This window comes from Girardinichthys multiradiatus, chromosome 23, assembly GCF_021462225.1.
Source record: "Girardinichthys multiradiatus isolate DD_20200921_A chromosome 23, DD_fGirMul_XY1, whole genome shotgun sequence".
NCBI lineage: Eukaryota > Metazoa > Chordata > Actinopteri > Cyprinodontiformes > Goodeidae > Girardinichthys > Girardinichthys multiradiatus.
This window is the reverse complement of record NC_061815.1, coordinates 12960338-12985354: the sequence shown is the minus strand read 5'-3', so window position 1 is coordinate 12985354 and position 25017 is coordinate 12960338. Positions and strand designations below refer to the sequence as shown.

Genomic DNA, 25017 nt, shown 5'->3' with positions numbered 1-25017 from the left:
GCCTGTTTGTTAGTTTCGGTGCTGTGAGTTTGATAGCTGATGCCAGAGAGAGAATTGCGGACTCTCCCCCGCGGTATCACTGACAGCTCGCCACCCATCCAGAAACAGAACAGCATTCTTGCTGCTGCATGTAAACTGCTGTTATTGTTAGAGGCCAAGAAATACCAAAATCTATTCCAACAATTTTCATGCTCACACTCTGTGGAGGTCTGTCAGTGTGTGTGAGTGCATGCATTTACTCTACGTTGTTTTGGTTTTTTTTTTCCTTTAAAACAGGTCAGTTGAGTGTTTTTAGTTTTTGTAAACTTTTCCCTTTGGGTTTTCTTAACCTGTTTTATTTTCAGCAACAAGAGCAGTTACCTGAAAGTCTCCACATCATCTGATGGAGCAGGGCACCAAAGTCACTATTGAAGGAGACAGTAAAAGAACTGAAAAAAATTTAGTATGGTCCCAGAAGCATCAAATACATGCGAATGTTGCTGTATGTCAGCTGGCTATTTGCCTTACTGTGTTCTCCTCAGTGAAAACCATTTTAATGTGGAGTTATGCGTCTCTTTTCCAGTTCCTAAAATGATTCTGAAACAAGTCAAAGGGTCAGTTTCCTCATAGACAGCATGATAAATCTAGGTTAAACTCTGAGCCTGTGTCAAAGATCTTGTTACTGTAATGGCATTTGAGTCAGATTGATTTGTTATAACGGTACACTCAGTGGTTACTGTTTGTAGACGCAGCATTCAGTCTCTCCCTCCCTCATAGCTGGGAGTGAGCTCAGAAAAGAGGAGACAGTTCAACATGCTTTCGCTCTGATTTAAGACTGTTTTCTGCTAAATGCAGAAAAAAAGAATAGAGCAAGGTAAGTATAAGCAGTGGATGTTGTTATGTCATATGGCCAATGAATAGTAATACTGGATAGTAATAACTATCCAGTATTACCATCCAGGGTGGCATTTTGTCATATTTTGTTAAATATGCCTTTAATAATAGATGAGCCCCGAAAATAGGAACACCAATTAAATTGGCCTCTATTCTTTCTTTTCCCCAGGTTTAAAATAAAACACAATTGCAAGTAAGAAAGTTATTTTTGATATACGTGGTATACGAACAGTTAACAAATTTAGGAAATCTTTTAGGTAAATAAAAAAAAACACTTGCTTAAAATACTTTACATTGGAGATGCCCTAAATCTGGAATTTCTGATTTTTAGAAATCTCTGACCTGACAGTAAAATGTTTCCTTTTCCTGATTTCACAACAGTTTTTCTAATCTCTGGCTTAAGTTTAAGTTTTTAACAAGTTTAACATTTAACAGTTAAAAAAGTTGATGTCCAAATATTTACTTTTAGAGAGTTAACAGTAATATTTTTTTTCTACAAACAATGTTGGAATCTGTGAGAAGAAAGTCTAAAACAAACCAGCCTAGTATGAAGACAGCCAATGAATGAAGGCTCATAGTATTACGAGGGCGACCCCAGACTCTGGCATTAATCATAACTCAGTGGCCATTCAAGGAGAAAATTGTGATAGATAACTCTCCAACTCTAAACTAAGATCTATATGGTGATTTTAAATCTTAGTCAATCGTGTGTTTTAATGTTGTTTGAGTAATATGTGGTGACTGTATAAAACATAGCAGCAGTGAATTAAAGCATCTGAAAGTCTCACTTTTGTAAACATAATCTGTGTTTCACTAATAAGTGTATAGATGTGATAATGTAGTTGTCAGAAGCATATGTCTACAATTAGTTTACCTCTATTATGATGATTGGGTCCAAATAGTCACCACAAGCCAGTGCTACAAATATGGTGGATGAGAAAATAAAACTACCAAGGCAATTGCATTCAAACACTCTTGTTCATTTGGCTCATACACTGAGAAAAGTGACTCATGCTCCAAGCTAATTATCATTGATAAAACCATGTGGGAGAAACTTTCCTGAAAGTTTTATTTTAGAAACGTGAACAAGTGCTTTATACTGTTGGAGGGTATGTAAAAATTAAAAAAACATAATGAAAAACAGTTTTTCTTACTTGATTTACTTTAGATGTCCTGTGTGCGGCCTCGGTCATTTCTGTAATGACCATAACATAAAATGCGGGGTCAACCAAGTTTTCCTATGCTGTGGGATACTTTGGGAAAGTATGGGTGCTCACTCTATCTCTTACTGTGTTAACGCAGTCTTCAGGTACACATGCATTCAATGAGTTTCCACTGACTAACTATAAGCTTTATCAAAAAGAAAAGTATTAAGCCTAGCCTTAAAAGTAGACAGTTTGTCTGCCTCACAGACTAAAACTGGCAGCTGGTTCCACAGGAGAGGAGCCTGATAACTAAAGGATCTGCTTCTCATTCTAACGCAACGGATGGAGGCAATGTGAGTGTTTGGCTGTGTTTGAGGAGGTTTTGCACAGCACACAACTAAATAATACAATATGACTTTGCTTATGTATTTAAATAAATACACACAACTGCAGAGCTCACATACTTTTATTTGCCTTTACTATGATTATTGGACCTAGTGCTATTAGCTTGGTTAGCACTGGTACATAACTGCAGTCTCTTTGTGTGTTTCCTGTATAATGAATGTAGCCTAATCTGTAGTTGTTTTCCAACAAGCTACCAGCATTTTTGGATCCAGCTGTTTTTATTTAAAAAAAAAACTTTCTCTACCTAAAGACAAGGTAACGATACCTGATGTTTCTGGCACTACACTGCACTCTTGTGTAACCTCAGTGAACGAACATATAATCAATAGAACTAAATAAAAATGCACAGTCCTGTCTGCAATATATGAGGTTAAAGCTCACTGAAACAAATTCAGGTCTCTCTCTTTCTAAAACATCTGGACAGACATAATTTCACCTGTTCAGGTAACTATTATGACCAGCAGATGTTTTTTTCACTTAAAGGTAAGTACTTCCACATCTAAGATGTCATGCTGCTAGCAAATTACTTATTGATGGAGGTATGTTCACTAGCTGCAAAAAAAAATCCAATTTTTAAAACGTGATAGACCACCCAGTTACCAGTTTGGTTGGTCAACCTGGAAACCAATTACCCAAATAATTTTTGCATCCTTGCTACATGCTCTATTATAAGTTGTGAGAGAAAGTGTGCGTGTGATTGTGTTTGAGTGGGTTCAGGGGTTAACAACTGTACGTTTGACCCATCCTGCATCATGCGCCACCATCACATGACCCCTGTGACTGTGATGATGCCTGAGCCGTCGCAGTGATGTCATATTGATGTCAGTAATGCCACAGTACGCAGGTCATCTCTCTCTTTCTCTGTAGTTTGGTGGATTGTGCTGTTTCTAATCCATCAACTCTGCTCTCTTTTCTCTCTCTCCCTCTCCCCTTTCTCCTCTTCCCCATCAATTTCTCCTCCTCTTCCTCCTCCTGTTTTATTCCCCCCTTCATCTCTGTGCCTCTAACCTCTCCCCATCCCACTCTCCTTCCTCTGTGTCCTGTTTTCCCTCCATCAGGTGTCCCAATGACTATACGGGGGACCGCTGTCAAAACTCCGTCATGGCAGGTTTCTACAGTACGTCCATTTGCTCTTGTCTGTCTCCTTCTCACGGAGCTGCTGCATGCTACATTTGTGGGGTCAGATAGTGTGTGTGTTTGCTAAACTGCTTCTCTGTTTCCTGTATGTGTTAGAGAGTGTGTTTGCATGACTTTATGTGAACCCCACCCTGTCTCCCTTGGTATCATCTGGTTATCTGAAACGACTAGTGTAGAATGTTATGATTTACATGTTTATGTTTCATGCCAGCTTGCATGTTTGACATCATATTTATTATATTATATAATATTTATGTTAAAAACGTGAGCTAAAAATGTTATGAAACCGATTAGTTTGTAGCTTGGTAAGCAACATATTTTAAGCTTTTCACAGGAATGTTTTATGTATGCTTTTAAATTGTGCACAGAATTTATTTATTGTCTGATTCGGGGACTTATATGAAACAGAGCTGACATAAAGGCTAAAAAGAAACTTGATTTTACTTTGCTTTTACTGAATTGTTTTATTACTTTTCTATATAGATGATCTATTGGTGCTGATTCTTTTAAAGAACTTAGACAAACAAAAAATCTGTCAGGCAAAACTACTTTTCTGTTCTTCCATCTTGCTTTTTAGGCATCATAATGATGCATGTTATTTCTTTTTAGTGTTTTGATGAGATTTTAGATGAGAAAAAAAGTTTTTTTTTTAAAATAAGAAAAAACAGAAAGCCCCAAATTCAAGTCTTCTGAAAAGTACCTGTACAATATGTGCATTTCAGAGGAACAATGTTTATTTCTAAAGTGTTCAGAAGCATCATTCAGTCGTCTACTGCTATCCATCTCCACTGCAGAAATGATCTACATGCAGGCTGAAGTTCTTGAAATTATGTTAAAGGGAAAGCGTCCTAACCTCTAAAGTCATCTAAGCATCCATGGATCATTTTATAGATTGTCTTCTTACAGCATGTGGTTTAATGCTGCTTGTACATTTTCTTAAAGTCGACCTGTAATGTCTTCAGGAATATTCATTTTGGGCTTATAAATACAGTGACATTGATTTAAATGAGTAGTTACACATTTTGGGAAATCCCCGAATATAAAAAAATGGAAAAACACACTAGAGGCTGATCCAACGTTGATGTAATGTTCTTAAAACAAGTCAAAATGAGGCTCAGTATTGTGTGAGGCCTCCACGTTCCTGTATGACCTCCCTACAACGCCTGGGCATGCTCCTGATGAGACGGCGGATTGTCTCCTGAAGGATCTCCTCCCAGACCTGGACTAAAGCATCCGTCAACTCCTGGACAGTCTGTGATGCAATGTGACGTTGGTGGATGGAGCGAGACATGATGTCCCAGATATTCTCAATCAGATTCAGGTCTTGGGAACGGGCGGGCCAGTCCATAGCTTCAATGTCTTCATCTTGCAGGAACTGCTGACACACTCCAGCCACATGAGGTCTAGCATTGTCCTGCATTAGGAGGAACCCAGGGCCAACCGCACCAGCATATGGTCTCACAAGGGGTCTGAGGATCTCATCTCGGTACCTAATGGCAGTCAGGCTACCTCTGGCGAGCACATGGAGGCCATGCGGCCCTCCAAAGAAATGCCACCCCACACCATTACTGACCCACTGCCAAACCGGTCATGCTGAAGGATGTTGCAGGCAGCAGATCGCTCTCCACGGTGTCTCCAGACTCTGTCACGTCTGTCACATGTGCTCAGTGTGAACCTGCTGTTGGAGGCTATTTTGCAGGGCTCTGGCAGTGCTCCTCCTGTTCCTCCTTGCACAAAGGCGGAAGTAGTGGTCCTGCTGCTGGGTTGTTGCCCTCCTACGGCCTCCTCCACGTCTCCTGGTGTACTGGCCTGTCTCCTGGTAGCGCCCCCAGGCTCTGGACACTACGCTGACAGACACAAGAAACCTTCTTGACACAGCTCGCATTGATGTGCCATCCTGGATGAACTGCACTACTTGAGCCACTTGTGTGGGTTGTAGAGTCCGTCTCATGCTGCCACGAGTGTGAAAGCACCACCAACATTCAAAAGTGACCCAAACATCAGCCAGAAAGCATAGGTACTGATAAGTGGTCTGTGGTCCCCACCTGCAGAACCACTCCTTTATTGAGTGTGTCTTGCTAATCGCCAAAGATTTCCCCCTGTTGTCTATTTCATTTGCACAACAGCATGTGAAATTGATTGTCAATCAGTGTTGCTTCCTAAGTGGACAGTTTGATTTCACATAAGTTTGATTTACTTGGAGTTATATTGTGTTGTTTAAGTGTTCCCTTTCTTTTTTTGAGCAGTGTATAAGGACACCCATTAATGGTTTCTCCCAACTTAATGTCCCTTTGCATACATGCAGATGTAAGGTTTTGTAGAAGAGTTACTTAGATTAAGAAGTCTGTCAAAACTCCGTAGTTACACATTTTGGGAAATCCCCGAATATAAAAAAAACAATAGATTTATAACCCATCCCACCATTGGCATATCTGCAGAGCTTTTCAGTAACACTAATGAAGCACTAGATCACTTTTCTATACATTTAACACAATAGCAGAAATAACTTCATCACCAGAAAGGCCAGGCTGCCTAAAATTTTATGGAGAAAATTTAAAAGAAAAAAAAAACAGTTGGAAAATTCAGGAAAATGCCATATATACCAAAGAGCACCATCACTGCAGAATGAACTCAGATTGGACTTAACAATTGCTGCAATCACACAATAATTACAAATGATTTGACCACTGGGAGTCTCTCATGGAGCATTGAACTTTAATTCCCATTAGAGAGAGAGAGAGAGAGATAGAGAAAGACAGAAAGAGATAGAGAGAGAGAAAAAGAGATAGAGAGAAAAAGAGATAGAGAGAAAAAGAGATAGAGAGAAAAAGAGATAGAGAGAAAAAGAGATAGAGAGAAAAAGAGAGAGAGAGAAAAAGAGAGAGAGAGAAAAAGAGAGAGAGAGAAAAAGAGAGAGAGAGAAAAAGAGAGAGAGAGAAAAAGAGATAGAGAGAAAAAGAGAGAGAGAGAAAAAGAGATAGAGAGAAAAAGAGAGAGAGAGAAAAAGAGATAGAGAGAAAAAGAGAGAGAGAGAAAAAGAGAGAGAGAGAAAAAGAGATAGAGAGAAAAAGAGAGAGAGAGAAAAAGAGATAGAGAGAAAAAGAGATAGAGAGAAAAAGAGATAGAGAGAGATATATAGATAGAAATAAAGAGAGATAGAGATATAGAGATAGATAGAGAGAGAGAAAGAGAAAGAACGGGATAGAGATATAGAGAAAGAGAGATAGAGATATAGAGATAGATAGAGAAAGAGAGAGAGATAGAGAAAGAGAGATATAGAGAAAGAGAGATAGAGATATAGAGATAGAGAAATATATAGAGAGAAAGAGATAGAGATATATATATATATATATATATATATATATATATATAGAGAGATAGAGAGAGAGATAGAGATAGAGATAGAGATAGAGATAGAGATAGAGATAGAGATAGAGAGAGAGAAAGAGAAAGAAAGAGATAGAGAAAGAGAGAGAGATAGAGAGAGAGATATAGAGAAAGAAAGAGATATAGAGAGATAGAGAAAGAGAGAGAGATATATATAGAGAGAGAGAAAGAAAGAGAGAGAGAGAGAAAGAGAGAGATAGAGAAAGAAAGAGAGAGAGAGATAGAGAAAGAAAGAGAGAGAGAGATAGAGAAAGAAAGAGAGAGAGAGATAGAGAAAGAAAGAGAGAGATATAGAGAGAAAGAGAGAGAGAGATAGAGAAAGAGATAGAGAAAGAAAGAGAGAGAGATAGAGAGAGAAAGAGATATAGAGAGAGAAAGAAATAGAGAGATAGAGAAAGAGAGAGAGATAGAGATATATATATAGAGAGAGATAGAGAAAGAGAGAGATATAGAGAGAGAAAGAGATAGAGAGAGAAAGATAGAGAAAGAGATATAGAGAGAGAAAGAGAGAGAGAGATAGAGAAAGAGAGAGAGATAGAGATATATATATAGAGAGAGATAGAGATATAGAGATAGAGAAAGAGAGAGAAAGAGATAGAGAGAGGGATAGAGAAAGAAAGAGAGAGAGAGATATAGAGAGAGATAGAGAAAGAGAGAGATAGAGATATAGAGAGAGAGATAGAGAGAAAGGGAGAGATAGAGAAAGAGAGAGATAGAGATATAGAGAGAGAGATAGAGAGAAAGGGAGAGATAGAGAGAGATAGAGATATAGAGAAAGAGAGAGAGATATATATAGAGATAAAGAGATAGAGAGATATAGAGATAGATAGAGAGAAAGAGAGATAGATAGAGAGAAAGAGAGAGAGATAGAGATATATATATATAGAGAGAGATAGATAGAGAGAAAGAGATAGAGAGAGAAAGAGATAGAGAGAGAAAGAGATAGAGAGAGAAAGAGAGAGAGAGAGAAAGAGAGAGAGAGAAAGAGAGAGAGAGAAAGAGAGAGAGAGAGAAAGAGAGAGAGAGAGAAAGAGAGAGAGAGAGAAAGAGAGAGAGAGAGAAAGAGAGAGAGAGAGAAAGAGAGAGAGAGAGAAAGAGATAGAGAGAGAAAGAGATAGAGAGAGAAAGATAGAGAGAGATAGAGATATAGAGAAAGAGAGAGAGAGAAAGAGATAGAGAGAGGGATAGAGAAAGAGAGATAGAGAGAGAGATATAGAGAGAGAGAGAGATAGAGAAAGAGAGAGATAGAAAAAGAGAGATAGATAGAAAAAGAGAGAGATAGATAGAGAAAGAGGGATATAGAAAGAGATAGAGAGAAAGAGAGAGATAGATAGATAGAGAGAGAGAGAGAAAGAGATAGAGAAAGAGAGAGAGATATAGAGATAGAGATAGAGATAGAGAGAGATTGAGAGAGAAAGAGATAGAGAGAGATTGAGAGAGAAAGAGAAAGAGCTAGTGATAGATAGAGAGAGAGATAGAGATATAGAGATAGAGATATAGAGAGAGAAAGAGAAAGATGGAGAAAGAGAGAGATAGAGAAAAATAGAGAAAGAGAGAGAGATATAGAGATAGAGAGATAGAGAGAGAAAGATAGAGAGATAGAGAAAGAGAGAGATGGAGAAAGAGAGAGATGGAGAAAGAGAGAGATAGAGAAAAAGATAGAGAGATAGAGAAAGATAGAGAAAAAGATAGAGAGATAGAGAGAGAGATAGAGAAAGAAAGAGAGATAGAGAAAGAGAGAAAGATAGAGAAAGAGAGAGATAGATAGAGAAAGAGAGAGATAGAGAGAAAGAGGGAGATAGAAAGAGATAGAGAGAAAGAGAGATAGAGAAAGAGAGAGAGAAAGACAGAGAGATAGAGAAAGAAAGAGAAAGAGAAAGAAAGAGAAAGAGAGAGAAAGAGATAGAGAGAAAAAGAGGTAGAGAGAGATAGAGAGAGATATAGAGAGAAAAAGAGATAGATATAGAGAGATAGAGAAAGAAAGAGAGAGAGAAAGAGAGATAGATAGAGAAAGAGAGAGATAGATAGAGAAAGAAAGAGATAGAGAAAGAAAGAGAAAGAGATAGAGAGAGAGATAGAGAGAGATAGAGATATAGAGAAAGAGAGAGAAAGAGATAGAGAGAGAGAGAGAAAGAGAGAGAAAGAGATAGAGAGAGATTGAGAGAGAAAGAGATAGAGAGAGATTGAGAGAGAAAGAGAAAGAGCTAGTGATAGATAGAGAGAGAGATAGAGATATAGAGATAGAGATATAGAGAGAGAAAGAGAAAGATGGAGAAAGAGAGAGATAGAGAAAAATAGAGAAAGAGAGAGAGATATAGAGATAGAGAGATAGAGAGAGAAAGATAGAGAGATAGAGAAAGAGAGAGATGGAGAAAGAGAGAGATGGAGAAAGAGAGAGATAGAGAAAAAGATAGAGAGATAGAGAAAGATAGAGAAAAAGATAGAGAGATAGAGAGAGAGATAGAGAAAGAAAGAGAGATAGAGAAAGAGAGAAAGATAGAGAAAGAGAGAGATAGATAGAGAAAGAGAGAGATAGAGAGAAAGAGGGAGATAGAAAGAGATAGAGAGAAAGAGAGATAGAGAAAGAGAGAGAGAAAGACAGAGAGATAGAGAAAGAAAGAGAAAGAGAAAGAAAGAGAAAGAGAGAGAAAGAGATAGAGAGAAAAAGAGTAGAGAGAAGATATAGAGAGAGATAAGAGAGAAAAAGAGATAGATATAGAGAGATAGAGAAGAAGGAGAGAGAGAACAGAGAGATAGATAGAGAAAGAGAGAGATAGATAGAGAAAGAAAGAGATAGAGAAAGAAAGAGAAAGAGATAGAGAGAGAGATAGAGAGAGATAGAGATATAGAGAAAGAGAGAGAAAGAGATAGAGAGAGAGAGAGAAAGAGAGAGAAAGAGATAGAGAGAGATTGAGAGAGAAAGAGATAGAGATTGAGAGAGAAAGAGATTGAGAGAGATAGAGAAAGAGCTAGAGATAGATAGAGAGAGATAGAGATAGAGAAAGAGAGATAGAGATATAGAGATAGAGATATAGAGAAAGAGAGAGAGAGAGAGAAAGAGATAGAGAGAGATATAGAGAGAGAAAGATGGAGAAAGAGATAGAGAGAGATATATAGAGAGAAAGATGGAGAAAGAGAGAGATAGAGAAAGAGATAGAGAGAGATAGAGAAAGATAGAGAGAGAGATATAGAGAGAGAAAGAGAAAGATGGAGAAAGAGAGAGATAGAGAGAGATAGAGAAAAATAGAGAAAGAGAGAGATAGAGAAAGAGATAGAGAGATAGAGAAAGATAGAGAAAGAGAGAGATAGAGAAAGAGAAAGAAAGAGAGATAGAGAAAGAGAGAGAGATAGAGAAAGAGAGATAGATAGAGAAAGAGAGAGATAGATAGAGAAAGAGAGAGATAGATAGAGAAAGAGAGAGAGAGAGAGAAAGAGGTAGAGAGAGATAGAGAGAGAGAAAGAGATAGAGATATAGAGATAGAGAAAGAGAGAGAGAGATAGATAGATAGAGAGAAAGAGATAGAGAAAGAGATATAGATATAGAGATAGAGATATAGAGAGATAGAGATATAGGGATAGAGAGAGAAAGAGAGAGAGATAGAGATATAGAGAGAGAAAGAGAGAGAGATAGATATAGACATAATAGAGATAGATAATGACAAGACAATCAGGGGAAAACACAGAGCAGGTGTGGGCTTGGGGTGCAGAAAACAAAGGACTAGACCAGGTAATATAACAAAAACACAAGCAGGTATAACATAGCCCCTCCGTTTAAGGGCGGATCCCAGACGCCCACAAAACAAAAACAAAACAAACATCCGACCAGGGGGGAGGGGGCCTTGGAAAGAGGGCAAGACTGCAGGCGGCCGGCCCGGAGGCCGTCCCCGGCGGACTCAGGGTTCAGGCGGCCGGCCCGGGGGCCGTCTGGGGCAGGTCCGGCGATGTAGGGGCAGGCGATCAGCAGGCCGGTGACGTAGGAGCCGATGATCTGATGGCCGGCGGCAGGACCGGAAGAACCCACGGTGGAGCTCAGAGGCGCGGTGCGGAAACCGCTGGAACCCAAGCAATCGGTGCAGAGACCGCTGGGACCTTCGGTGAGGCTGTGGAGATCTGCGACGGAGCCGCCAAGGCACAGCATGCAGAGAGGGTGCGTCCTCGCAATCCTCAGGGACAGGAACAGGAAGTGGAGACAGGTCCTCCACAAACTCCTGCGGAACGGGAACCAGGGGTGGAGGCAGCTCGTCCTCGGAGCCCTCCCGAACAAGACCTGGAACAGGAGCAGGAAGTGGAGGCAGTCCATCCACAAGCCCCTCACGGACAGGAACAGAGTGTGAGGGCGGCTAGGCTTGGGACAGAACTAGGAACAGGATCGGGGTGTGGAGGCGGTTCATCCATGAACCCTTCCGGAACTGGATCAGGAACAGGATCAGGAGTCGGAAGCAGCGGCGATGGCTGATCAGGAGCTAAACCATGAACTGGAAAGCCGCCTCCAGCTTCAGTGGAGAGGCGGGTGGAGGAGGGAGCAGGAGATCATTGAAGCGGCGATTTGTCCCAGGGCCCTTTGCCGCTCGGCCTCAATGGCGTGGTGGATCTGAGGATCAGGAAAATAATCCCTCCTCGCCTCGAGCCAATCTTGAAGCCTGAAGGCTATTTCCAGCCTTCTCCATGGTGAGCTGGGAGAGGTCACTAGGTGAGAAAATAATTTGGCCAGAACTTCTCCCCACCCCATTCCTCCCCCTTGGTCCTGTTGGCTGGTTCCTTCTGTCATAAAGTGGGTTTTTGATGGACCAATATGCGGGGAAGAACTCCTGAAGCTCCAGGTTTGGAGGTAAGACAAGTCTTTATTTTCCATGGCAGGACACAGACAGGGTAGCAAGCATGCAGCAGGAAATACACATAACATGAGGAACCAGCGGGGAACAAAGGAAACAAACTGGCTTAAATACAAAAACTGAACAGCAGGGGGAACCAATGACAATCGTGACAAGACAATCAGGGGAAAACACAGAACAGGTGTGGGCTTGGGGTGCAGGGAGACAGAAAACAAAGGACTAGACCAGCTAATATAACAAAAACTTAGATAGATAGATAGATAGATAGATAGATAGATAGATAGATAGATAGATAGATAGATAGATAGATAGATAGATAGATAGATAGATAGATAGATAGATAGATAGATAGATAGATAGATAATTAAATGGATGGATAATTATATAATAGTATTACTTTACAATTGTAACAGTCTAAGTAAAGTGCTTAAACTAAATCATTTGGTTTTAGCTGTCTTTAAACTACAGATGTTAGCTTATATCGCTCCTCTAATCAATTAACCTTATTCTGTATAAACTTTCAGTACGGATATTAGTAGTGCCTACCTTTTGATAATTAATTGTCTAATTTTGGTTTGTCTCTAAGCAAATTGTAGGTGGTATTATCCCAAATGTCCCTAGTCCACATTAAAAATTGACAGATGACTTTTGGCTATTGTTTTTCTTATGTCCCCTTTGCAGTAGTGGATATCTGTACGCTGTTTCTGCGGCATACAGAAATACACAATGCTTCTGCTCTGCGTTCTACACATCTGATACTGTAGCATGCATGATGGAATCTCCAGCTAAGCCTGACTGCCACAGAATTTTAAGTATGTCGAAAGAAATTTGTGGCATGTGCCCCACAATAAAGAGGAATTTGCACATGTGCTAGTCAAAGGTTGCAGCAATTACCCAATAAAAATATCAAATGTTGCAGCAATGACATGACTTGATCTGCTTCTATGATCTACAGATGCTCTGTCTCCAATAACAAAGATTCAATTATCTCAGCATGATGAATGCTTAATGTAGCTCCAAAAGAAAAACAGTCAGATACATTTTCTGATTTAATCAGTCAAAAATTATTTCACCACTAGAGGTACTCACAGCTGTAGAGTATTACATTTTCAGCCTAAGATGATATATCAATTATTAGTAAAGAAAAATGAGACAAAAGTAATTTAACCTGTCCTGACAGTTGCAGACTGTAAATTGTACACTCTTTATTGATATAGATGGGACAGGACTTACACAGGAATCTTACACAAAATGACATTTAGATCAACAAAAGGAACTTTTAGATATGCCATCATACACACCAAGGAAAGAAAGCATGACAGCAAGTATTTCAATTTAATTCAGTGTTTGACTGTTGGCAAGAATAAGAAGATGTTGGTTTCCCAAAATGTTGGACTTCTCCTTTAAATCGTAGTGATGCAAATGGGGTGTGTTTTGTTGCTCTTCTGTGATTGCATGAACAGTGATGGTGAGACACATTTAGTGTTGACAAAAATCACATGGGTTAATGTAACATGAATCAGAGATGATTCTGAGATTAACATTGCTGTCCAAGCAATCCCAGAAATTAACCTGTTTCCAGAAGCTCCATGCCATACTGTCTTGGTTTGCTTTTATGAGAGCTTTTAAACAGAATCATTTAGAATTATTTGAAACTGGTTTTACATCATAAAATGTCAGAATTTATGTAATGTGTATTTCACACCCAGTCACCAAGCTGTGTCTACATCTGAAAACCTGTCCATGTGGCAATCCGCTTTTATTTTGCACTGTGTCGGACAAGATTCACTCTCAGTTTAGGCAGGCTGGCCATTAGATTGGCTGAATTTTTCTCACTCTAATTAAGGCCCGTAATGCATTGGATGCCATTCAAATTGGGAATATTGGGATAATTTTCCTTTAAAGTACGCTGAGGGTTATAATAGCTGTAAGCAGCAGTAGCGGTACAAAGAGCTATACAAGAGATATGCTGTAATCAATACGAAGGCACACAACTGCCATTAGTCAAGCGAGTCACAGCACTCACCCCCATTTGCTGTGTCAGCCTCATCAACTGTAGTGTGTTTTTATGTTGGAGAATAACTCACTGCTTTTTATCTTTTGTTTTCTTGTTCTTCCTTTCGTCTTCTTTTTCTTTTTTTCATTTGTTTTGTATTTCTGTCCAATGTGGTTTACTCCAGAAATGAGGTCTATTAAATATAGCAGTAAGTGACGTGGCTTCTTGTCTTGCTGTCGTTTTTCTGTCTTTCTCTGTGTCTGCATGCCTTCTCCTGCCTGCTTCTGGTGTCTCTTTCCTTCAGCCTTTGGTTCATTTTCCTCCCTTCGCTTCTCATTTCTGTTGGCTTTCTTTTTTTTTCCCCGTCATTTCTGGGGGTCAAACAGCTGAAGCTGTCTGCGTTGTCTGTTCGTTACTAATACGGTACACACGTCGGTTCCAGCGACCGATGGCGCTGAATATCTACAGCTCGTGGAAATATTTGTATCTGCTCCAAAATAGACTTTACACCTGACCATGTGTCTCTTTCTTTTTACCACAACAACTTTCTGTGCTGGCAGAGCTTCTCAAAATTGAATTTATGGGTATGGAAGAATTATTATTCATTTTATTGTGCTTTAAATGGTTTGCCAAGTTCCTCTCACAGTCTCACATTGCTGTACCATCTTCTTTCTGAACCAACAGCTGGGTCTCTCTCTCAACCTGTCCCTCTTTTTCCCTGCCCACTAACTTGATTAGAAGAAACCTAACCTCTTTTCTTTGCATTCATTCTCCCTTAAGTCTCTTTAAGTCTGACAAAGCTGCCATTTTAGAGAAAGAAACATGTTAGATGAGAGAGAATAAAGTTCCTTAATATGTATCCACACCCCTTTGACTTTCTCACATTTTGTCAAGTTACAGGCACAAACCTGAATATATTTTATTTGGATTTTAAGTAAATTATGAACACAAGTAGTGCATACTTGTGATAGGAAAAGCAAAATGATTCGCGGTTTTCATTATTTCTTATTTTGAAAAGTGTGTGACATGCGTTTGCATTCATCCTCCCTGAGTTTTACGCTGAGGCTTAGCATGATTTGCAGTGCTAGTTTCCCACCACACTTGAGCCGTGCTTGGATTTTCTCCGGAACTTAACTTCCCATAATCTTTATATCTGCCCAGGCTGTATTTTCTGTGCATTCCCATTGTGGGGTCTGAAAGTCAGATTACACTGCCTGAATTAGACCAGCTTCTCCTCCTGCATGACTGCATCTGTCTTGGGTCTAAGATCTCTGCCCAACACAACAGCGGAGTCCAGAATGTGATTAAGAACTGTGAAATCAGACTAATACAGCAATAGTTTGAGATTGTTTTTTAGCAGTTATGATTTAATAGCCACTGACTGCCACTCCAAATTGTGTGGAGATATGTAGCTAGAGTGGATTTTAAATTAACTGCTTCAATCTTGTAGGAAGAATGACACCATGCACACACACTGCTGGCACGACTGTGTGTCTGCTCCATTTAAACTTCAAATAGGTAAATGATCAACAATTGGCAGTTGTGGTCGCTTTAATCTGTATCTCATAACATAAAATGCTGAAAAAACATTTTTTTTTAAATATTTATCTCTCACTGCGTCTTCATCAAGATGCTGAAAGCAGAAGTCCCTACTTTCTTTTAATTAAACTGATATAAAATGCTGGGGATATTCAACCACTGACAAATGTAGGGCAAACAAACCTATAGTGTTCTGCATGTAGGCCAAGAAAGGTAAACTTTGGTGCCATCTGACCACAGTACCTTCATGCACTTGTTTGCTGTGTCCACTACACGCTCTACTTGCCAGTCAGCTCAAATGGGTTGCTGTGTCTTGGTAGGTGTAGAGCTTTGCCAAACTCTTTTCATTTGAAATGATGGATTTAACATGCCTATGTGAGATGGTCATTTATAAATCCATTCATTGCCTACACCTATTCATCCGTGCAGGTTCAAAGGGGGCAGTCTTCTGGAAAGAGGTGGGGGTACACCCTGGAGATGCTGCCAGTCCATCAATAGGCAACATAAAGACCCACAGGACAAAAATGATGTACGGACACACTGCTAAGGAAAATTTAGAGTGACCAATTAACTTAACATGCATATTTTTGGAGTGCCTGAGGAAGTTGGAAAATGCAGAGAGAATCCACACATGCATGGAGAGAACATGCAAACTTCATGCAGTAAGAACCCAAGCCGGGATTTTAACCCAGAGCCTTCTTGCTGCAAGGCAACAGTACTGAAAACTGATGTTTAAAACTTTGGATGTTGTTTTATAAGCTAAGTCTGCTTTAAACATCTCCACAACTTTCTTCCTCACCTGTCTGCTGCAATCCTTGGTCTTCATGTTCCTGTTTGTTCACTAATGTTCTCCAACAAACCTCTGAGGCCTTGAAAGCAGCAACATTTATGCTGAGATTAAGCAACACACAAGTGGTTGGTCCTATTAACTTCTGAAAGCAGTTAATAGCCCTGGATTTTATTTGGGGGTATGAGAGTAAATGGGTTGAATTCAAATGCATGCAAAACACTTCAGATTTGTTTTTGTACAATAAATTAAGAAACATGTGATTTTTCTTTCATTTTATAGTATGCAGTACTATAAAATACTGCATTGGTCTATCACATAAAACATTGTGATACACTGAGATTGTAACCTGACAATATGTAAAAAATGTCCTGGGGTGTGGACACTTTTGCAATGCTTTGTATGTTTTTGAAAGCTCAGAGGTCAAATCAAGCAGGATGTAAAGGCCAAATCTAAGATTTGCTGATGTGGTAGTAGTACCAGGGCAAAAGCTACAATTGTTCGAAAATCAAATAATGTTTGAGAATCTGGCTCATTGTTTGGGCTTTGGCAGTACGCACATTGGCCTCAACAGCCTGTTGTATAAAGCCAGGCTGTGAGTATTTTCTTTGAGCTTTGCCAAAAGCAGGCAAACAGCTTGACGACATAGGCTGTCCTTATTATTATGCCCTTGATTGACTCACTGTCAGAATCAGGAGCTCGCCTTTCTTAAGTCATAACTGCTGTTGGCCCCGCAGGCTTAGTGAGCTTTCCTGCCCCTTTTTAGCTTAAGATTTCTCTACCAGTACCCCGTGAGACACACACACATTAAGCCGGGCCAAGGCCCCTTAATGAGGCCCTATTTAGAAACTCTCCTCATGTCCTCTCTTGACCTCACTTCCCTCCCTTTCCAGAGCTTTTTGCTGGAGGAAGAATAGAAAGTGATGTGATAAATTACAAAAAGATGACAGATTTTGCTTTTGGCCAATAATTTTTCAAATCACACTATAGCTAACAATCTTACAAGTTTTCCACCATTGAAATGATCACAGCTTTAGCTGACAAGCATTTTAATAGATGTTGGCAGCTGTGTTTAAAAAGATGTTGCTGATTGTGAAGATGCTAGCATTAAGGGACTGTAATCTGACCAGAACTAACACTTAGAGGACCGCTATAATCCTGTTAACTGAAAAGCGGACAAAGTTAGGTCACTATTTGCTTCCTGGGAATTAGTTCTCCTGACACACCCCCTTCCTCTACCTCCGTCCTGTGTTTTCTTCTTCTCCTCCTTCCTCATCACTATGATTTGATCTTCCCCTCATGACTTCTTTTGTTTGTCGCTCTCTCCATCATTGTGTTGTTGTGCTTGCTGTTTAGACACAGAGTGTTACGCCAGAGTAGGCCTAAAAGCTACCAGATTCACTTTTAAAGGTGTCACACAGCTTTGCCACAAAGTTGTCATTTCCTTGAGGTGGTTAAAGTGGTGCAGAATAATTTTTTAGAGAACAAAAGATAGCAAAGACATATTACCTTTATTGGTACCCCTGGTAAAGCTTAGTAAAAAGCCTTCCAATAAGTTTATCTTTTATTGCTGTAGCATGTTAAGATATAATTGTTTTAACAAAATCAAATACAAAATATGAGAGTCCAAAATGGCCACAATGAAGAATTACTTGAATTAACAATCAAAAGATTGATTAAAGGTGGCATTAATCAGTTAAAATTAAAAACAAAGTCATGGATAATTATTATTAGTATATATTTAAATTAAATATGTTATTTCTGAAGATGTATCAATTTATAAAAACATATCTAATTATTTTATTGTTTATTTATTCCTTTATTGTCATGTGCTGTATCATGTCATGAATTTAGCATGTCAACCTCAACGTGAGTAGGCGGGTCTAAAACGGCTCTAATCAATTTAATTAGTCTAATGGGGACTTCCTGTGCAGGGTAACCAATCATATGTTGGGGGCTATATTACAAGCCACTGTGACCGTTTGAATTATTTCATGGACTCTTCAGCACAGGAGCCTTAAAACAATTAATACAAACCGTGACATAAAAGTATATGATCTTAACATTAAGTAACTTAACATATTACTTAATGAGTTCAAATGAATTACTCAAAAATATATATTTGATCAATTATTATTTCATTTAAATATGTTTATTGATTTGACTATTACTTATATTGTGGCAAATTTACCATTTAATGTCAACCCTAATGATGATATAAATAATATGAAATAAATGTAACTGAAACATTTTTTAATTTATACTTCCACATCTGGGAACTTTGATTTGTAACCTGTCACTTTATGTTTTCCTGTGGTATAAATATGTCACAGAGGCCATGTCTTCTATCTACTGTTCAAAATGGGAATAACAAGAGAACATGCTATTAGAGTAAGGCAGATATGTGTTGATCTTCATAGGTCAGGAGATTCCTACATGAAAATAGTTACCATTACTCACTGCTGGACCAGGAGGTTTATTTTATCTTAATGCAATATGAGCAGGGTGGTAATTGAGGTAAAACAAAACATCCAAAGCTCCCTGATGGAGAGCTGCAACAAGGGGTCACCAAGTCTCCATAACAATCAATTATGTTAAGGCTTTTGTAGACATCTTTACCAGCATGCCTGTACCAAGGAGGGCATTGTATATCCAGAAGCATGCTGAAATGGGTGCTAGACACAAAAACAGCAAACATAGAAAGGTAATTAATCAATTTGCACAGCAAACTAAGTTCTTTACTGTGTGACATTTTTTATGGGTTGCCATTTGTTGCACACAGCATGTAATGTGCATGTCAACTTAGCACAAAAGTAAGAAAATATTTGTATTTAGAGTTCTTTTTTATTTGTTGTAACAATACTTCTTGCCAGTGAATCTCATAAAAGTTCAAGGCCCGTTTCTTTCCCCTTAAATGGTGTCACATTTGTGGGTTAAGCTGCAGAGAGATATCGAGATGAGATTCTGCCACAAGTGGCAAACAAGACTCATTAGCAAAACAAGCTGCTTTGCATTGGCATACTTGACAAGTATGTGGCACAAGCAACATACTCTGCTCTACAGCTCACCCAACATAAGCATTTTTTGTTACAAACGTGGCACCATTTAAAAGGAAATTAACATGCTTTCCAGTGGTATAAGATTTAATGCCAAGAAGCATTCTAAGTTTCCTTACTTTGCCTGCTAGGTTTATGTTGCCTGTGTCTTTCTATAGCCCTGGAAAGAACATTGGGAATATGTCAAAATAGACACAATAGGACTATGATGGTGGACAAAAGTAAATTACACAATAAATTAGTATTCATATCATGAACAATAAAGAAATAAACAAAACTACTTCTACTTCAGTTACGGTGAGCGTGTGAGTACTAAATTATAATGTAGACCCATGCTACTGTGGCGTTAACAAACTGTTTGTCTTTTTAATCAAAATTTTGGTATTTTATTTTTGTATTATTTTTTATGTAACCTGGATGACCTGTGTTATTTTCCTTCAATCCATACAGGCATGTAGTCAAATCCCCTTCTGCATCATGTGTATCATTACATCACATCCCCATGGTCACTGTAAATACACCTGTGTAGGTAAAGTACTATTGTGCAGCTGAGATGTTAGAAATAATTCTCTGTATTGTAGAAGCTGGTTATTGTAGCTGTAAAGTTAGGTGTCAGGCATGTGATATGAAGAAGCAGGAGTTGTACAGACAGCTCAGGGGAAGTGATGTAGCAAGAAATAATAGTGAGAAAAAAAATGTTCTTTAGTTACCAGAAATGGAGTAGCGCTCATGCTGTATGTTTGTTGTGTGTGTGTGTTTCTGGATGTATGATATGGCTTCCTTGTCCGTTTTCTCCAACGCATGAACGTTTGTGTGTGGATCCGTGTGTGTGTGAACTTTGTGTATCTGCTCGTGCGTGTGCTTTCATCCACAGAGGCAGAGGAGCTCTACCAGCGGCGGGTGCTGACGATCACAGGCATCTGTGTGGCCTTGTTAGTGGTTGGCATCGTTTGTGTGGTGGCCTACTGCAAAACCAAGTATGTCTTTGAAGGAGAGATAAACGATCTCTCCTTATTTGTGAAAGACTAAACCCTCCCATTACCCTGTATAAAGAAACAATGGTGATCAGCTGCTGCTTCTGTTCCTGATGCAGCAGGAGAGAAGGGGGAATATGTCTACAATAGACAAACTAATGTAATTACATTCAAACTTAGAACAAGGTTAAAAGGGGTGGTTCAGATTGTTTTTCATGAAGTTCTGTTAAGCATTTATGAGCAGTCAACATCTTACCCTTCAGTAGAAACGTTTTGAGGCCCTGTCTACACTAACAAGGATATTTTTGGAAAATGTATATATATTTTCTGCATTATTTGCACATCTTTTCCTTAAGCAGAAACATTTGAAATTAATAACAAGGCTTTCCAAAAGAAATTCCCCAAAATCGTTTTTAGTGTTTATGTGTAGACACTGCAAATCTGACTTTTAGAACAAACTAGCAGCCCACTATACGCATACCTACTATCGCATTCAATTCAGTGCCAGGAATTACAACAGTGGAGGCTTTTTAATGAGTATTCCTCACATCTGTGTCTTGCTTTTTTCTTGAGTTACTAAATTTCAGATGTGTGATGAAAATGTTACTTACTAAAAGGAACCAAAATGAAACTCCAGCTCCGATTTAGTTATGGGTCTGTGTAAGATTCTGATGGTATGATAACTTGAGTAAAATACCACAGATTTCACAATGTTATGTGTAATGTGGTCTAATAACTTTTATTTGAAATTTAACAGCAACAATTATTCAAGCTGCTAAAATAATATATTGATTTTGTAGTTAATACATGGTAATGCTATTTTTACTGTTAGTTTGATCTTTCATATGTACTGATGCAGAAATATTCAACACTTGCTTAATTTACCAGTTGTTTTCAAGGGGTTAGTGGGCATAAAATCATAGACGTTTGAATTCTGCTCTTTATAGAGCAACACTAGGAGTATAAGAGGCTGATATTAGCCTATTTTAACAGACATGCTGCTTGAAGTTTGCAAACTGTAGTTTAAAAACAGCAGTAACCTAATGAGAGTGATGGGTGGTGTCTTTCGAGGTTCCACACATATGACTGTCCTTGTTTTGTCTGGAGTAGTGTAGTCAAGGCATTATACACTGCACTTATACATGAAGATTAGGATCCTAGCTGGAATTAGGGTGAGTCAAAAATAAATTGCGCTTTTAATAACTTTAAAAAAACTTCACAGACCAGAGGTGTCCAAATTGTTTACCACTTTGGCCAAAATTTGTTTAATAAAAAATACAAAAGTAGATTTACTGTGTTTTGTTTTTTTTGTTTTACCTACAATAAACAAAACATGTATAATAAATAAAAAGGATTTTGCTTTTTAAAAACAAAAGCTATACAGTTTTCTAATTTCATTAGCCTGGGTCACGCTTAGTTCAAAAACGGTTGCTGTATTTAACCAAGTGTAATGAATAGGCCTGTCAAAGTCTTCTTCTGAGGAAAATTTGTTTAAGCTTCCTTGTCCTATTCACTATTGAATTAAAGTAAAAGCAAAAAGCGTAATAATAAAAAAGAAATACTCTGTGTTGTACCCTAATTCTTCCATTTGAAGAAGAAATTTGTCTGTAATAATCTTGCCCTAAAATTTTTTTTAAGTCTAGTCCATCTGTATCGACCACCAGGCTGGCCAAATTTATAGTATTTTGATCTGTGGTCGGGGGCCACACAAAATCATTCCTAGGGCCATAAATGGCCCCCAGGCCGCACTTTGAACACCCTTGACTTAGACATTTCAAAGCAGTTCATACTTTGTAAAGCTGAGCAGCGCTGCCATGTTGGTTACTGACGTGAAAGCCTATGGTTGTTTAATTATGTTATTATAGGTAAGATATTCACTGCTCAAATGTCATAACAGAACCCCAATTCAAAACATATCAACTTTCAATCCAAATTATTTGTAAAAGTGCTTAAAACTTATGTATTATCAGATACAATATTATCTGACTTTTTTTTTAGGGCCAGTAATAAATAACTTAAAACAGAGACAACAGTTTCCTTTAATAGTTGGTCACGGTTTAAGGTGCCCTTTGTGCGAACAGACAGGATAGATGAGTCTGTCCTATTTTGGCCCATGGTGTTGGAATGGTCTGCAGCTCAGGTTGAGGTTGGCGTCTCCTATTTCTTTATCTAGTTTTAAACAAAAACTGTCAGACATTTTAGTCACATCTTGCACTTGTAATGCTTAAGTGCTGTATCATTTAGTTTTTAAATGAAAACTGTCAGAGGTTTTGATCACATAACTGTTATGTCCAAGTATTGTTATTGTATATCCTTTTAATATTACTTTGTAAATGTAATAGCTTTTTATTTTTTTATTTTTTTGTATATTCTGCTGCTTTTTATCTTGGCCAGGACATCCTTGTAAAGATATTACTAATCGTTACAGAAAAATAAAGTTTTAATAATAATAATAATTTAAAACAGCTTTTTAAGTAATACCACTTCGTCTAATGTTAGTTGCTATTGGCTTTCTTGGTATGTGACTTTGCACATATGGTATATTTGGTAATAATAATGGTTACAGCATTTTACAGTAATGTTCAGCAGAAAACCATGTTCATGTTTCATTTTCGGATGTCTGAAGAGCACTACTGCTTTGCTTAAAAAATATTGCTTAAAAAAGTTATTTAATGTAATGCGTGACAGAAAAAAGAAACACTGGAACCTACAGAGACCAATAAATCAATTCCTTAAAACAGAGTAGGACATCTGAAAAAAAGAGACATCGTTTACAGTTAAACGCTTTTGTCAGATTACTTATTTTTACACATTATTTACCACCCCTCCAGGAAGCAGAGGAAGCAGATGCAGAGTCACCTACATCAAAACCAGAATCAGTGTGTGGAGCAGCCAAACCGCATGTTGGCTAATGGGCCAAACCACCCTGGGCCCGGTCCTGAGGAGATCCCCATGGTTGATGTGAGTCCACACAGCGGCAACACACAGCAGGTGGAACATAACTCATCGACTGTGGAAATAAAGTCATACCAACTGCTGAGGACCAAAAAATACACATCAGGTCACCACAAACAGGCACAGGAAACAAAAGACAGGAAGAAAAATCACCCAGTGGAAAATCTAAAAACTAATTAGGTTATCTGGCAACAGGTCAAGTAGCGTGATTGAATATTCTGAGCATAGAATAGAGGAAAAGTCTGTCAGGGGGGAAGATGAAGAGGAAATAGCCACTCTGAAAGATTTCATGGGCAAATAGTTTCATAATTATAGAATAACATTTCTCAGCATGTGATTTACAGTGAAGGTGGGGATTTTGTCATTTGCAGCAGAAGATACTAAGATATTAAAAACATTAGACTTGAGTGCCCCCTGATCAATTTTTAACCCCACGAGTACCTCCTCAGTCAAACATATTAGCAAAAATAGAATGTAAAAAATCAGGAAAAAAACACTTCACAAAAATAATATATAGGCTAACTATATCTGTTGTACTTTGTTTTCATCATTTAACTGAGCTTTAATGAGACACCTGAGCTTGCTTGTCTTTGCTAAACTTTGATAGATTTGGAGACAGAATGGAAACAGCTCTTACCCTTCTCTCTCTCCCTCTCCCGGTAGCGGAGCGTCGTGCAGATGAACAGCAATGACACTCCTGCTCTAGTCTTTCCCACCTGTAGTTGTTTTATCATGCCTTTTTTGCTTTTTTGGTTGATAAAAGCTTGGTGTATTTTGTACATCCAAGAATTATTTCTACTAACTGATGATATTTACCCATCATCTTTGAAATAAAATATTAAATGTTTCGACGTTCCCCCAGCAATGTGCTAACATGCCACTAGGGGTACAAGTAACCCCCCTTTGGAAATGACTGCATTAGGGGACAAAGTTGAAAAGGGGTAACAAATGGCCATTATCTTCAGGTGGTTGGGCAGTAATTCATTAACAATAAACACGATTCAGCAGTGGCAATAGGACCTCTTCTAAGAATATGATGTCAATTAACGCAGTACATAACCGCATGTACCTTTGCAACTGTTCTGTGCTTTAAAAATTTAAACAAATAACAAAATGTTCAGGGAAAAATCTGGTAAAGATTCTGTAAGTATTCAATCCCCTTTAACTTTTCACATTTTTTCACATTACAAACACAAACCACAATGTATCTTATTGGGACATTGTGTGATAGTCCAACATGAAGTAGTGCAAAACTGTGAGGTGCACAGAAATTGATACATGGTTTTCAAATGTTTTACTAATAAAAATCTGAATATGTGGTTATTCTATGCTCTTATTCTATGAATAAAATCCAGTACAACTAATTGCCTTCAGATATCACCAAATTGGTAAACAGAGGCCACTCATTTTTAATTTAATCTCAGTGTAAATCCAGCTGCTCTTTAAAGGCCTTAGAGGTTTACAAGAGAACATTAGAGAACAAACAGCTTCATTAAGACCAACAACACAGCAGACAGGGCATTGAGAAAGGCACGGAGAAGTTTAAGGCAGAGCTATGATACAAACATCTCACAGGTCCATTTTCTTAAAATTCCACTACCTGTAGCCTTAATCAGAGAAGAAGCGAAGAGATCCATGGTAAATCTGGAACAGCTGCACAGATCCACAGCTCAGGTGGAACAATTTGTCAACAAGATAACCCTTAGACACTTTACAAATATGGCTTCTATTTAAAAGTGACAAAATGAGTCATTGTTGTAAGAAAGCCATAAGAAATCCTGTTTAAGATTTGCACAAGCTGTGTTGGGGACATAACAAACATGTAGGAGAAGTTGATCAGGTCAAATGAGACACAATGTAAATTTTTTGGCTTGTATGCAAAACAGTATGGGCCTGATCTTCAAAGATCCCAAATAGCGGGTGCTAATTTG

The 25017-nt window shown here is 38.4% G+C and overlaps 1 protein-coding gene across 3 annotated transcripts in view; it reads left to right on the top strand.

Annotated features, from left to right (window-relative positions):
- nrg2b (neuregulin 2b) overlaps positions 1-25017 on the top strand; it is a 147976-nt gene that overhangs the window by 91634 nt on the left and 31325 nt on the right. Inside the window, exons 5-8 of one of the 3 annotated variants that reach the window (XM_047354013.1) lie at positions 3482-3540; positions 14336-14359; positions 20032-20134; positions 22963-23092. In XM_047354013.1, the coding sequence (XP_047209969.1) occupies positions 3482-3540; positions 14336-14359; positions 20032-20134; positions 22963-23092 (316 nt within the window). Of the gene's footprint in view, positions 1-3481; positions 3541-13959; positions 13984-14335; positions 14360-20031; positions 20135-22962; positions 23093-25017 lie in introns of all 3 variants that reach the window. The other 2 variants (XM_047354014.1, XM_047354015.1) reach the window with 2 other exon arrangements.